The following is a 15,680-nucleotide window of genomic DNA, read 5'->3' on the forward strand; positions in this document are numbered from 1 at the left end:
TCTTCGGCTTGCAAATTGCACCCTTTTTCATCCAAATAACAATGGTCATTATGGCCAAACAGTTACATTTTTGTTTGATTAGACCAGAGGACATTTCTCCACAAAGTAAGATCTTTGTCCCCATGTGCACTTGCAAACTATAGTCTGGCTTTTTTTATGGTGGCTTTGGAGCAGTGGCTTCTTCCTTGCTGAGCAGCCTTTCAGGTTATGTCGATATAGGACTTGTTTTACTGTGGATATAGATACTTGTCTACCTGTTTCCTCTGGCATCTTCACAAGATCCTTTGCTGTTTTTCTGGGATTTATTTGAACTTTTTTGCACCAAATTACATTCATCTCTAGGAGACAGAATGCGTCTCCTTCCTGATCGGTATGATGGCTGCATGATCCCATGGTGTTTATACTTGCATACTATTGTTTGTACAGATGAACATGGTACCTTTAGTGGTTTTGAAGTTGCTCCCAAGGATGAACCAGACTTGTGGAGGTCCACATTTTTTTTCTGTGGTCTTGGCTGATTTCTTTTGATTTTCCCATGATGTCAAGTAAAGAGGCAAAGAGTTTGAAGGTTGTCCTTAAAATACATCCACAGGAACACCTCTAATTCAGTACCCCTCCTATCAGAAGCTAATTGGTTAATTGTCTAAAGGATTTACATAATTTTCTGGAATTTTCCAAGCTGCTTAATGGCACAGTAAACTTAGTGTATGTAAACTTCTGAGCCACTGGAATTATGATATACTCAATTAAAAGTGAAACAGTCTGTCTGTAAACAAATGTTGGAAAAATTACTCATGTCATCCACAAAGCAGATGTCCTAAATGACTTGACCAAACTATAGTTTGCTAATATTAATTCTGTGGAGTGATTAAATAATTAGTTTTAATGACTTCAACCTAAGTGAATGTAAACTTATGACTTCAACTGTATACACTGGGATTGTGTGTGTAAATATATATATATATATATATATATATATATATATATATATATATATATATATACAGCGTTCGCTCTCATCGCATGTCGCAACTCGCCGCCATCTCCTCCTTTGGAGTCAGCAATGGCTGAGGTCGCTGCACGCGACACAGCAGATGCGCTGTCAGGTCAGGTAATGCTTAGCGGAGAGTGGAGACTCCACCCTCAGGTGGTCCAGCTGATTTGGGCTCGGTTCGGCAGAGCACAGGTAGAACTGTTTGCTTCCCGAGATTCCACCCACTGCCTGCTCTGGTACTCTCTGATAGAAGTCCCCCTTGGCATAGACACGCTGGCACACAGCTGGCCCCGGGGGCTGCGCAAATCTGCATTTTTCCCAGTGAGCCTACTTGTACAAGTCCTGTGCTATGTCAGGGAGGATGAGGAACAAGTCATTCTCCCCTACTGGCCCACTCAGACTTGATTCTCGGATCTCACGCACCTCGCGACAGCAGCTATCTGGCAAATTCCCCTGAGGAAGGACCTTCTTTCTCAGGGACAGGGCAACCTCTGGCATCTGCGCCCAGACCTCTGGAACCTCCATGTCTGGCCCTTGGACAGGATGCAGAAGTTCTAAATGCAGAAGTTCTACCACCAGCCGTCGTAGACACGAACACTCAAGCCAGAGCTCCCTCTACCAGGCAACCATTGCATTGGCCTACCAGACCCAGGCCATGCCCGCCCCTTTGTGGGTTCAAGCACACTCTACAAGGAGTGTGGCATCCTCATGGGGACTGGCCAATGGCACCTCTCTAGCAGAGATCTGCAGAGCGGCGGGCTGGGCAATGCCCAATACCGTCGCAAGATTTTACAGTTCGAAACAACATGTCGAATTCGGTAATACGGTACAGCTGGCCGGGTGTATCACTTGCACATAGCGCCTTTCCCCTCCCCTGAGGTGAAGACGTGCGCTCTACTCCCCCAGTCAAGGCCACAAGTCACGGACCCAGCCGCATCTATCACTCTATGGAGAGAAAACATAGAGAGAGAAAAGGCCGTGGCTGGTGCGGCCTGCTGCCTTGCTAGATATGTCGCTTCCCTCCCTCAGGGATGTGGGGAACTATATGTTGTCTTTTGGGGTGTTGGGGAAGGTTACGTGCAGTCTGATGCACCTGCTATTTTCGCACGCAGCAGCTTGCTTGCACCTGCATCAGCAGTCCACATAACACGGTTCAGTATTGTACAATTTTTAGATAGGGACTCCTAGTGTCACTACATCGACACAATGTCGAGTGAGTGACAGAAGGGGAACGTCTCGGTTACTGTCGTAACCACCGTTCCCTGTTGATGGGATCGAGACATTGTGTCCCTCTTGCTACAACATTGTAAGCCGCTGAAATGACCGGGACCTTACTCACGGCTCCTCAGCTCAAAACCTGTCTGAACAGACACACGCTTCCCTCCTTTTATACCTGTATGTCTGGGGGAGGGGCATGCAAAAACTGTTCGCCAATTCTCATTGGCCTTTTCTCAAAGATAAGAGGTAAACAAGGCTCTCAAGGGAGACCCCTAGTGTCACTACATCGACACAATGTCTTTTTCCTTCCCTCAGGGACGTTTAGCAATAGAAAAGCTGTACAACAATGGAGACACTACCTCATTACTCCAGTAAGTGCTCCAGTAAAGCAGCGCAAGCCTCACTATCCTCCGGTGTTAATTCTAAAGTTGTGTTTTCGAACTAGCAAGGAAGGCTCGGACTGTATCAAAGCAAGATGCTGAATCCATGGCGGAAGAAAGTAGTTCCACTCACAAGAGTGTTTTAGGGACGAAAATCAGAAAATGTCTTTGGATAAAATCCTAAAATATGTATTAAGGTGTGGTAACGATGGCACAAGCAGAATAATTTACTCCGGCCCATTGAATTATTGAAAACAAATGCACTCCGCTGCGCATTGTGACGATCTTACCACCTCAGGTGTGTATTCATTTGAAATAAATCAATGGCCCATCATCAATTATTCCTTATACAGCATATACAGTATACCCCTCACATTTTAGTAAATATTTGATTATATCTTTTCATGTGACAACACTGAAGAAATGACATTTTGCTGCAATGTAAAGTAGTGAGTGTACAGCTTGTATAACAGTGTAAATTAGCTGTCCCCTCAAAATAACTCAACACACAGCCATTAATGTCTAAACTGCTGGCAACAAAAGTGAGTACACCCCTAATTGTAAATGTCCAAATTGGGCCCAAAGTATAAATATTTATTTATACTTTGGTGTAGATGTACGACCCAGCCCCACCCTCCGCACTGTCACCGGGGGAACAGAAGGGGTCTCCCCCACCCCTGGCAGCGGTTCTCCCTCTCTAGGCAGTCGGCCAGGATCCCCTCCCCACTCGCTATCTGCGGTCCTCTCTTAACCACGACTCGTTTAGCAGCTGGTAGGGGTCTCCCCCCGCCCATGGCAGCGGCACTGACCACTCAAGGCAGTCGGATAGGAGCCCCTTCTCCACTCACAGTCGGCGGCCGTTCCTCCACTTCCAGGTGGCCGGGCTCCTCCGTCCCATGGCAGATGGCCACGCCTGCTCCGTTGGGGTGGATGGTAGCGGCAAGAACTCCACTACAACGTATTCCTCCTCCTTCCCGGATTTTGGTACCAGTGTAAAGGGAGTTATGGAAAGGAGGAGGCGAGAACCGGCTTGATGATATAAACAACAGTTTTAATATAAAACTGAACCAAATACACAAACACACAAAGGTGTCAGACAGCTGCCTGTAAACGCTCTCTCTGTCGCACCACCATCCGCAGTCTGCCTTTATCCCTCTCGGAGGCTTGATTAGTCTGATAAGGGGCCGTACGTGTAGAATCACGACCTGGTACCACCCTCCACCCTGTCACATATATATATATATATATATATTAGGGACGGTAAAATTGAATGCATTAATATCTGTGATTAATCGTTTTTATTTAATACGTTAATGCAAAATCTGTTTTTTGTTATGTTTGTTTTTTGTTCTTCCTGAAACTTCACACAATGGGAGAAAGGTGTCTGAAGTTGTTCCTGGCAGAGGCTTTTAACCTGTACATATTTAAATAATTCAAATAAATGATGACTAACCAATTTCTTTCAAGTTCTTTGAGACAAAGTAGAAAGTAAATATTTTGTATATATTTTTTTAATGTTTGTTGTAATGTATCATGTACCAGTCACAGCAAACTGTGCAATTAGTTAGTTAAAAAAAAAAAATTATGGATTCACAGCCCTAATATATATTTTACATTATTTGAATTATTATAAATTATATATACTGAATTATATTTATTTGGGGGCCTCACTCAAGTTAATCAGCAAATATTGATATATGCAATTAATGTGATTACATTTATAATCAGCATGTCATGTACTGCCCTGAAAAAATCATGGTGCAAGTTACCTTGACTAACATTAGAAGGACTTCAGGGGATAAAAATCAAAACAAAATTATAATATGACCCCTTTAATGGCAGTAAGGTCTTAAACATTTTGTCTTTCACTCACAGACACACACCTGTGTCCATCTCCACAGGTCAGTGTCTCTTGTGATTACCGTTATGTTGTGTTGTAGAATTTGTGTTGAAGAGGATCAAACGCTGTCTCTCTCACTTTGTGTGTGTGTCTGTGTGTGACTGCTGTTGGCTGCAGTCATGTTTTATTCGGTTTCATCTTCAAGACAGTACTGTCAGTTACTGTTAAACACAACCCACAGACGAACACTATAGAAACCATACACACAACACGCACACATCGGCCTGCTAGCAGCATACTGGGAAAAATTATGCTGCTCCCGATGGCCAATCCGACCCTATTTGTTGACTTAAATTTAATACTAAAATGTGCAAATAGTATTAATAAAGAATGAGTAGAACAAACTCATGGTTGCTTTCCATCTCAGAAAGGTATCCTAATGCTGATCTGGGGTCAGTTTTTGCCAAATCATTTGGTCGTCATGTTGGACAGAGAAGTGAATCTGATCTGTAGTGCTCACTCTGAATTTATTGGTTCTTTTGGTCCAGAAAGTTGATGCTTTGTGTGTGTGTGTGTGTGTGGGTGGGGGGTGTGGGTGTGGGCATGTTTATGTGGTTTACATGGACATTTTTTTAGTTTACAAACTGGTAATTACAAGGGTATTATGCTATAAATGTGGTTTATGAGGACATTTCTAGTGTCCCCATAATTTAAATAGCTTAAAAAACATATTAAATGATGTTTTATTGAAAAGTTTTTTGTTAGGGTTAGGTTTATGGGTTGTGTTAGGTTTATGGGTTGTGTTAGATTTAGTGGTTGTGTTAGGTGTATGGGTTGTGTTAGGTTTAGGGGATAGAATCTATAGTTTGTACAGTGTAAAAATCATTATGTCTATGGAAAGTCCTCATAATGATAGGTATACCAACATGAGTGTGTGTGTGTGTGTGTGTGTGTGTGTGTGTGTGTGTGTGAGCGTGTATTTATCACTTTGTGGGGACCAAATGTCCCCATAAGGATAGTAAAACCCGAAATGTTTGACCTTGTGGGGACATTTTGTCGGTCCCCATGAGGAAAACAGCTTATAAATCATACTAAATTATGTTTTTTGAAAATGTAAAAATGCAGAAAGTTTTCTGTGAGGGTTAGGTTTAGGGGTAGGGTTAGGTTTAGGGGATAGAATATAAAGTTTGTACAGTATAAAAACCATTATGTCTATGGAAAGTCCCCATAAAACATGGAAACACAACATGTGTGTGTGTGTGTGTGTGTGTGTGTGTGTGTGTGTGTAGATCCTGCGTATCTGCACACGTTATACCCCTGACCAGGACACGATGACGTTTTCAGACGGTCTTACGCTTAACCGTACACAGATGCACAATGCCGGCTTTGGTCCGCTCACGGATCTAGTTTTCACCTTCGCCAACCAACTCCTGCCCATCGAGATGGATGATACGGAGACGGGACTGCTCTCCGCCATCTGCCTCGTTTCTGGAGGTGGAAAACACACACTACAAACACATTTATGACTGTAAAAATTTTTTATATTAAAGCAATCTTTCATTTCAACCCCAATTCTGAAAGTTGGGACAGTAGGAAAAACGCTAATAAAAACAAAAATGAGTTATAATCACCGTTTACTATATTGAAAGCTCTACAGCTACACATTATATGATGCTTTAAACTGTGAATTTCGCCATTTTATTTTTTAAATGTATAGTCATTTCAAATCAGGTGATTGGAACACGCTCCAAAAATGTTGGGACAGTCGACTGTTTACCAATGTAAAACATCAAAAAAAAATTCTAACACTTATTAAGAATTAAGGCACTGAAAAAGGTGGAATTTTCACCTATTCATCCATTATGTAGGTCTTTAACTGCACAATTGTATGAGGTCTTTGTTGCAATTTTAATGCCCTTAATAATGCGCCACACATTCTCAATTGGAGACGGGTCAGAACTGCAGGCAGGCCAATCTAGCACTCTCCGCAATCTCTGTTTACACAGCCATGCACATTTAATCCAGGCACTATGTGGTTTGAAGTAGTCCTGCTGGAAAATGCAGGTATGTCCCTGGAAAAGATATCTGTCAGCATTCATCATGCTCTCACAGATGTGCGAGTTACCCATGAAATGGGCACTGAACACACCCCTGGCCCATACAGACACTTTTCAAACTGATGCTAATAACAGCTTGGATGGTCCTGTTCCTCTTTGAAGGAAGAACATTACGACTTTGTTTTTCAAAAACGTCCATTGTTCTACTTTGCATCTAAGATGAGATCGAGCCTAGAGAATTCAGCAGCGATTCTGGACAGTGTTGATGTATGACTTCTGCTTTACATAGTAAAGTCTTAACTTACATCTGTGGATGCAGCGGTGAGTGGTGTTGACTAACAAAGGTTTAGTAAAGTTATACCAATCCCATGTTCATGATATGCATTACAGATGAATGATGTTTTTTAAGGCTGTGACGTCTGAAGAATTGGAGATTACTTGATTCAGAAATGCTTTTTGTCTTGCCCTTTACACACCAAGATTTCACATATTCCTTAAATCTTTTAACTATATTGTGCACTGTAGAGGGTGAAATGCCCAAAATCCTTCCAATTTGTCTTTGGTGAACATTGTTCTGAAAGTGCTGGATTACTTGCTGAAGCATCTGTTGGCAAATTGACAAGTCTTGAACAATCCTTGCTCTTGAAGGACTAGGCTGTTTTTGGAGGCTCTTTATATACTTTGACCTGATTGCCTCACCTGTTTAACATCTCCTGTTTCACATCGCCTTGTTATTTCAACTCATCAAATTGTTATTAGTCTTAAATTGCCCCTGTCTCAACTTTTTTGGAGTGTGTTGCAATAATCTGATTTGAAATGACTGTACATTTGAAAAAACAATGAAATTCAAGGAAAACATCATATTATGTGAAGTTGTGACCAACATAGCAATGGGTGAATATAATCTACAATCACTCCTTTTTTATTACCATTTTTCACACTGTCGCAACTTTTTCAGAATTGGGGTTGTATTTCATTGGCTGATATGAGCATGGTTTTGGACTACATACTGACACCTATAAGCATAGAAATGTTTTTTGCTCTTTCATTATTTGATTGGACTGACAAAAGTTAAGACATTTGCAAAGCGTTACATTTTGAGAAAAAACACAAAATGCTAAATAATATTTTTATTTCTGATATGATAGACATTGGTACAATCATATTTAATGGCATGTGACAGCAATGCAGCATACTTATGTTTAAAAGTTTTAAGGTTGCATACTGAGAAAGGTTTTCTCAAATTGTATATTTTCTATAGTTTGCAGTAAGCAGTATTCCATGATTTTAATAGAAACACAAACTTTGTGTGATCATGAGAGTTACTGCATCATAAAACAGGATTCATATTCTGTTCAGGAGCACTCTGAGGGACAGATTGCTTTTGATATTTTATTAATCGATCATGTCTCAGATCATTTGCTCTCTTTCTCTCTCCATAGATCGTCAGGATCTTGAAGAGCCCTCAAAAGTGGATCAGTTGCAGGAGCCCCTGTTAGAGGTGCTGAAGATATACGTGAGGAAGCGGCGACCTAGTAAACCACATATGTTCCCCAAAACCCTCATGAAAATCACAGACCTACGCAGCATCAGTGCTAAAGGTCAGAATGAACAATGACTCTAGAAGGAGGTTAATTGGTCATTCTGATTAATCATTCAAATTAAAACTTGATAAAAATGATATTAAGATTTTTTTTTTTTTAAGTTTATTCTGAAGTTTCAATAAATCACAATGTCCCACCTCAAATCCAAAGTATCAGGACCGTGACAACCATTGGGGCACAGATCCCCCAAATATTCAGACTACTGGTCAACAATTATGGGTTTGTCAATGGCTGATTCCTAAACTATGACCCCCAATCCTAAATATGTGATATCACCATCATAGTAAGTTTGGAATTTTTAAACTCATGATATTCATAGGTAACGATAGTTAGTATCTCTGTTTCACACATTATATTTGAAAAAGACAAATCTGTGGCATTTCTCTTTTAAAGGCAGTGGTGGCAGTGGTGGCTCAGCGGTTAAGGCTCTGGGTTACTGATCAGAAGGTCGTGGGTTCAAGCCCCAACACCACCAAGACACCACTGTTGGTCCCTTGAGCAAGGCCCTTGAACCTATCTGCTCCAGGGGCGCCGTATCATGGCTGACCCTGCACTCTGACCCCAGCTTAGCTGGGATATGTGAAAAATAAATAATTTCACCATGTATATGCAGAAATGTATGTATAATGTGTGACAATTGGTCAAATTAAATTAAATTAATTAAATTAAATTAAAATATGCTTTGTGCCAACCCTGTTGCATTTCAAATGTTTCGGGTTGAACTCTACAGGGTAGATGGTTAATGTGAACATGTCTTAGCTAATATCAGCAAATATTGGTGCACAAGACCACATTATATCCAGAACAATATTATTTCTGTAACTATGTGTTTACAGGCTTATAAGGTATAAATAGATATTTATCATTACCTACCCTAAGCCTAATAACCCTTGCATTATTTCAACCCTGTCACAGTCAGTTTGGAATTCATATACTTATCATTTCAATAAGTAACTGTACATTTTTATAATATTAATCACTTATTAATAACCCAGGGCATTCTCTCCCTGTTAAATTCAAAATGTTATGGGTTTGAAGGCCAGTGTAAAAATGGCTAATAACAGCCTTAACAAGCAAGTCTTTGGGCACAAATGATTATACAGACATTATTCTTGTGCTTTGTTTCAAGAACAAAGTACTTTCTGTTAAAAATGATCATAAGAGAAATACTCATATAGACTAAAATAAAAACTTTGTCTGTTTATAAAACACTTTGTTTGTTTAATTTTTGTCACTCCCTCATATGTGATGTCAGAAATCATTTTAAAAGTGGGAAATATCACAGCAAAACAGGGTTGAACAAGGCATGCAGAGACAAAGAAAAAATCTGCATTTTATCAGAAAATCCATGAAGCATTTTATTTTTTATATTGTTTCATAAAGCAAAAAAATACAATTTTATGTGATTCTTCTGTACGATTAGATTAGGTCTTGTAAAAAACAAAGAAATAGATATCATGTGATATTAGATTATAGAAAAATGAAAAAAAAATATATATATGGTTTATGGAAGCGCAAATTATATAGTGACACTATTCCATATCATGTGTTACTAATGACCCTATACCAGTGGATATCCCCACAGCACCCCAACCACTGAAAAATAAATAAATAAAAAACCAAATATGCTATTGAAAGCAATCAAAGCATTAATATTAATAAAGTTTAATATTAATATTAACAAATTAAATAAAAACAATGTAGCCTTCATGTGTTTAAATAAACATTGTTTCAAGCTTTTAAAGTAATTATTCAAGATCCAATAATAAAAAAGAGAGTACATGTGAAAAGCGCATTAGGTTAGCAATTAACAATTAAATATAAAAAATCATATTATAAAAACAATAAAAAAGTAATCTATTGCAAAAAAGAACTACTGAAATTATTGATATAATCTTTATAGTTTGATTATTAGATATACACTCACTGAGCATTCTATTAGGAACACTTGTACACCTACATATCCATGCGATTATCTAATCAGCCAATTGTGTGGCAGCAGTGCAATGCATAAAATTATGCAGATACGGGTTAGCTTCAGTTAATGTTCACATCAACCATCAGAATGGGGAAAAAATGTGATCTCAGTGATTTGGACCGTGGCATGATTGTTGGTGTCAGACGGGCTGGTTTCAGTATTTCTGTAACAGCTGATCTCCTGGGATTTTCACGCACAACAGTCTCTAGAGTTTACTCAGAATGCTGCCAAAAACAAAAAATATGTAATCATGTTCAGTATGCTGTTGATTTTATCAGTTGTAAGTCATGGGGAAACAAATGATACCATCTCTTTAGAATAAGTCTCTTACAGTTGAATGAATGGCACTCAGTTACACACAGTGAATCTGTTTCCTGCAGGTGCCGAGCGTGTAATCTCTTTGAAGATGGAGATCCCTGGATCCATGCCTCCTCTGATCCAGGAGATGCTGGAGAACTCTGAGGGTCAGGACGGGCAGAACTCCACAGAGCGGGGCAGCTCGGATAAGACCATGTGCGGTTCCACAGAGCCCAAAACCTCGGCCCCCTCACCGGAGCACAAAGATGATTCTTTGTCCGGTTCCTTCAGTGAGAAACCCTAGACTGGGCGGAACCTAATGGGGCTTTTCCACTGCACAGTACAGCTCGACTCGACTCCGCTCCCTTTTTGGGGGTTTTCCACTGTGGATAGTACCTGGTACTTTTTTTAGTACCACCTCGGTCAAGTTTCCAAGCGAGCCGAGCCGATACTAAATGCGTCGTCAAAATCCTGCAGATCACTGATTGGTCAGAGAGAATTGTCACTACCGGTGTCACTGGATTTGCGAGATGGGACATCAACACGCTAGTTTTAATGTTAGCAACAGCGATAGCAGTATAATTTGTTCACACGACTTTTGAATTGTAAAAATAAATGGCTGTGCGCAAAACCACACCGTAGTCAATAAAAGGCCGCACACAGCTACCACCGGGCCCACCAACAGTGTAGGGAAAAGTAAAAAAAAAAATATTAAACGTGACTACAGAACCATCAAGGACCACAACTGACGGAGTGGTTCAAACAGAAGAAAGTGGAAGTGGTTCGACCAAATGGACACTATCTATGGCAATGGGAGGGAGAGTGCCCTGGACTCGGCCACAGCATTGTTGGAGTCCACGATGGAGGATGGTACGTTTTGTTGCGTTAACTCTATATTCTTCTTGAAAGCTTCACTTTATTTAGTTGACCAGCTACTGAAAAGCTTGCTTCTAAAACAACCAGGTCAATTTAACTGTTACACTTGTGTAAAATCACCATGCAACAACTGCTTTATGCAGCACAATGAGCTAGTAGCTAACAGCTAGCGGTCGTGTTATTGTTTATGGTCAGTAATGTTTGTGTCGCATTTAAGATAATGTCACGGCATTAGAGGCGGCGCAACTATGATGATCAGCCTATAATCCCACCCACATTGAGGCGGCACTGTACTGCAGGGAAAAGCAAGCTCAGAAAAGTAAAGCAAGCAGAGTCGAGTCCAACCGTAACGTGCAGTGGGAAAGTGCCATAAGACTGTCAGATGTTCCTTTGCACAGAGCAGGTGATCTGGAGGTGGACTTCTCTAGAGTGTTTGATATCTGCTTGATTTCTTTCGCCCCATTTGCTGCTTTAAGGACAGATATTGGCCTAAAAGACCAGCTGGTGTATAATAAAAAACATGATTAAAGAATCAAGTTATACTGGCGTCAACACCTGTGACACATGTGAAACTCCTCAGGTCTCCTGTATGGATGTCTTCATTTGCATTATAAGCTCTAACTTTATTAGAGTAAATCTCACCAACATGTTCAGGTAAAATTTAATGCCAAAATTAAAAGAAAAATATTAGACATGATGTTGTATAAAGAAAATTAAACCTATTTATTTAACCAATCATTATTTTCACAAAAGATAGCTCTCATTTTCTTAAATAAAACATAGTTTCTCTTTTTTTCTTTTGATTTTCGGGATAATATATAACCTGTACAGGTTTTCATGAGATTCACTCATTAAGTGATTTTTTCTCTCTTATTAAAGCTAATGCATACATTGTACATATCATGATATGGTCATATCTCTGTTTCGATGATACATTTGGTGGTACTTTTTAGATCATCGTCAATATGATTGTTTGATGCGATTTATCAAGTCTAAAAAAGGAGCTCAAGTCCTTTAAAATGTTTAAAGAAATCTCTATGTTTATTTGACTAAGTGAATTAAGTCTACAAATGCAGGTCAGACACCGTCGTGAAGTTGGCACCCTATATAATTAAATCATTACCAAAGCTATACCACTAGTTTGTGCTGATTTGTGCTGCAAAAATTAACGTTTGTGCTGGTTCGGTGTTTGAGATATTTCACTTAATATTTTTGGCAGTGTGATGTCACTTTCCATGAAGTCCACATCGCAGTGATGTCACTCTCCACCCCATGTGGTCTAAAATGCTGATCAATTGTGCTCGATTTGTGCCTTAAAATTAAGTTTGAATCTATTTTCCTTCCTTAGAAATAACAGCTTTTATTCGGGAGCAGTGACGTCACTCTCCACCCCATGAAGTCCAAATCAGTGCTGTTCATTTGTGCCCGATTTGTGCTGATTTTTGCTGTTAAAAGAAACACTGTATCTATTTCCCTGAATTCCTTAAAAATAAGAATTTGAATTCGGTAGCAGTGACGTCACTCTCCACCCCAGGTCATCCAAATCGCACCAAAACGGTGTCGTTCGTTTGTGCTCAGTTTGTGCTGATTTGTGCCGTTAAAATAAACCTATCTGTTTTCCTTTCAGTGATGTCCCTCCCCATGAAGTCTACGTTACTCTTAACCGGTGTCAATTGGTTGGTGCTCGATTTGTGCCAGTTTGTACCGTTAAAAGAAACATCATATCATATTCCTTTCATTGTATTTAACAAGGTAGCTTTCGGGGAATCTTTTTGCTTTTACACTGACGTTCCTGGTCAAATTGAGAATAGATACTATTGTTGTTCTATTATTATGCATTTTGCCATTGTGAATCCTGTCTATCAAACAAGTTTGAAAATTTAAATTACACCCTGTTATCCCCTTTCTGCTGGTCAGAGTGGATTGGGACCACCTCCCAATCCACTCTGACCAGCAAAAAGGGGATAACGGGGTGTAATTCAACTTTTCAAACTTGTCACCAAGAAAACTAATCCCCCATTAATACACTTGGTGACCTATATGAAAGTAGAGTGCTGAGATCTTTTGAAAATTTGGTTCAAGATTTTGGGATTCCCAGATCTCAGTTCTATAGGTATCTACAGCTGAGCCACCTGCTCTGTATTGTTTTTTGGAGTGGCACACAGCGCAGCACCTAAAGCAGCAGATACTCTGGGAGAGGTGATTACGGCCTTCGGAAAAGGTCATGAGGCATCAGTGTATTACTCCCAGGGACAGATTATGACTAGTTTTCATTGTTGATGGGTTTTCGAGCGAGGAGATTATCCGCCAAACTGGATTACGCAAATATACCTGGGCACTGGCCCCATTGGCCGGGTTGGCAATCCATCCCTGATTGCTTCCTGCTAATTCAGAGTCTGCGGGATGGAGCTTCAACTTGGAGAAAGATATATACTTGGTATTGGAGGAGGGAGTGTGGGCTAGAATTCTAAAAAGAAATTCAAGTCTGCATCTAAATATGCAAGACTGCTCCTTATGCTGTTTAAGATTTACATAGATTATATTGAACCCCTTCTAAATTTTATAGGCTTGGTCTTAAAGACACACTCACCTGCTGGCAATGTCAGTCAGAAGACGGAGACAGAACCCATGCTTTTTCAGGGTGTGTTAAGATTCAGGAATTTTGGTTGAAGTTTAGTTTTTTTGTGTGACGTTTTAGGCACTCGAATTTCACTCTGCCCCAGACTTTGTATTTTGAGCGAAGGGGCGGTCATACATTTTGGGGATGAACACGTAAAAAAACTTTTGACAAGCATTATGGTGGCTAGACAAATTATTTTAAGGGGCTGGAAGTCAGATAGGGCACCCACATTTCCAGAGTGGTGTGGAGATGGGGAGTGTGGCTGCTTATGAAGGAATGTCAAGCAGAAGGATGGGGGTTCATAATTTATTCGACAGGAAGTGGGGTAATTACTTGGTGTTTTGGGGGACTCTCAGGGAGGGGGTGAGGAGAGAGAGGTTTTATTTTAATTATATATGATTATTATGCACTCAATGTGAAACAGTGTAAGACTAGAACTCTGTAGAAAAGTTTGGATCATATTATTCTTTATTATTTGATACTGCACATATATATATAGTATATATGTATTTATATACTTTTAAATAAATAAAAGGTTTCTATAAAAGACATCTATAATTAGACACAATTTATTTTTGAGAACAGAAATAATCCCAAACATTTGACCATAAGCCTTTAGATCAAAAGGTTTTAAGATTATGAGAAACAAACTTTGTCAGTGACCTTTGGACAGGAAGTAAAGGCTATATTTATTTTATATGTTCTTGATATTCATTTTATTTACTAACTTTTACTGTTTTTTATTTTATTTGTATTGTATCTTTCTATGTTTTGCTATTGCAGTATGTAAATCGAGGATGTTTTTCTTTTCTTTTTTGTTTTTTTTTTAAGCTTAAAGTAACCATTTAAAGTGATTTTAATAAGATCCATTTAGAAATTTCACCAAACAAGTAAGTCAAATTAGCTTCAGAAAAAGTTATTTTAGCTGAAAGGTGAGTAGTTTGCATCCCTGGTTTAAAAATCAGACCAAATCTGATATTTCCTGACAGAGAAAGAGAGATGGATGAAAAATCAAATCTTTGCCCAAACATTAATGCTGCAACGATACCAAACACGGCACAAACCAGAACCGGGCACAAACCAGAACAGAGCACAAATGGTGAAGACAGGTGAGAGTGATTGATATGGAGTTTAGCCTGCATGATTTCACGGCTCCAAAAAGCTTGTTAAATACAAAGAAAGGAATATGTTATGGTGTTTCTTTTAATGGCACAAACGAACGACACCGGTCCATAGTGATTTCGAGTGACATCACTGCTCACAAAAAATGTCATGATATACAGTCAGGTCCATAAATATTGGGACATCGACACAATTCTAATCTTTTTGGCTCTATACACCACCACAATGGATTTGAAATGAAACAAACAAGATGTGCTTTAACTGCAGACTTTCAGATTTAATTTGAGGGTATTTACATCCAAATCAGGTGAACGGTGTAGGAATTACAACAGTTTGTATATGTGCCTCCCACTTTTTAAGGGACCAAAAGTAATGGGACAAGTATTAATATTCACTTTTTAATACTTGGTTGCAAATCCTTTGCAGTCAATTACAGCCTGAAGTCTGGAACGCATAGACATCACCAGACGCTGGGTTTCATCCCTGGTGATGCTCTGCCAGGCCTCTACTGCAACTGTATTCAGTTCCTGCTTGTTCTTGGGGCATTTTCCCTTCAGTTTTGTCTTCAGCAAGTGAAATGCATGCTCAATTGGATTCAGGTCAGGTGATTGACTTGGCCATTGCATAACATTCCACTTCTTTCCCTTAAAAAACTCTTTGGTTGCTTTCGCAGTATGCTTCGGGTCATTGTCCA

General features: G+C 39.6%; 1 protein-coding gene across 3 annotated transcripts in view; it reads left to right on the forward strand.

Annotated features, from left to right (window-relative positions):
- Positions 1-10,673, forward strand: part of LOC127619620 (retinoic acid receptor beta-like) — a 271,989-nt gene extending 261,316 nt beyond the window's left edge. For 2 of the 3 annotated variants that reach the window (XM_052092531.1, XM_052092532.1), the window contains exons 6-8: positions 5,722-5,926; positions 7,932-8,090; positions 10,452-10,673. In XM_052092531.1, coding sequence (XP_051948491.1) covers positions 5,722-5,926; positions 7,932-8,090; positions 10,452-10,672 — 585 coding nt within the window. In that variant the 3' untranslated portion in view covers position 10,673. The remainder of the gene's footprint in view (positions 1-5,721; positions 5,927-7,931; positions 8,091-10,451) is intronic. The other variant, XM_052092533.1, reaches the window with a different exon arrangement.
- The last annotated feature ends 5,007 nt before the right edge of the window (positions 10,674-15,680 follow it).

The sequence above is a fragment of the Xyrauchen texanus genome, chromosome 26 (genome assembly GCF_025860055.1).
Source record: "Xyrauchen texanus isolate HMW12.3.18 chromosome 26, RBS_HiC_50CHRs, whole genome shotgun sequence".
NCBI lineage: Eukaryota > Metazoa > Chordata > Actinopteri > Cypriniformes > Catostomidae > Xyrauchen > Xyrauchen texanus.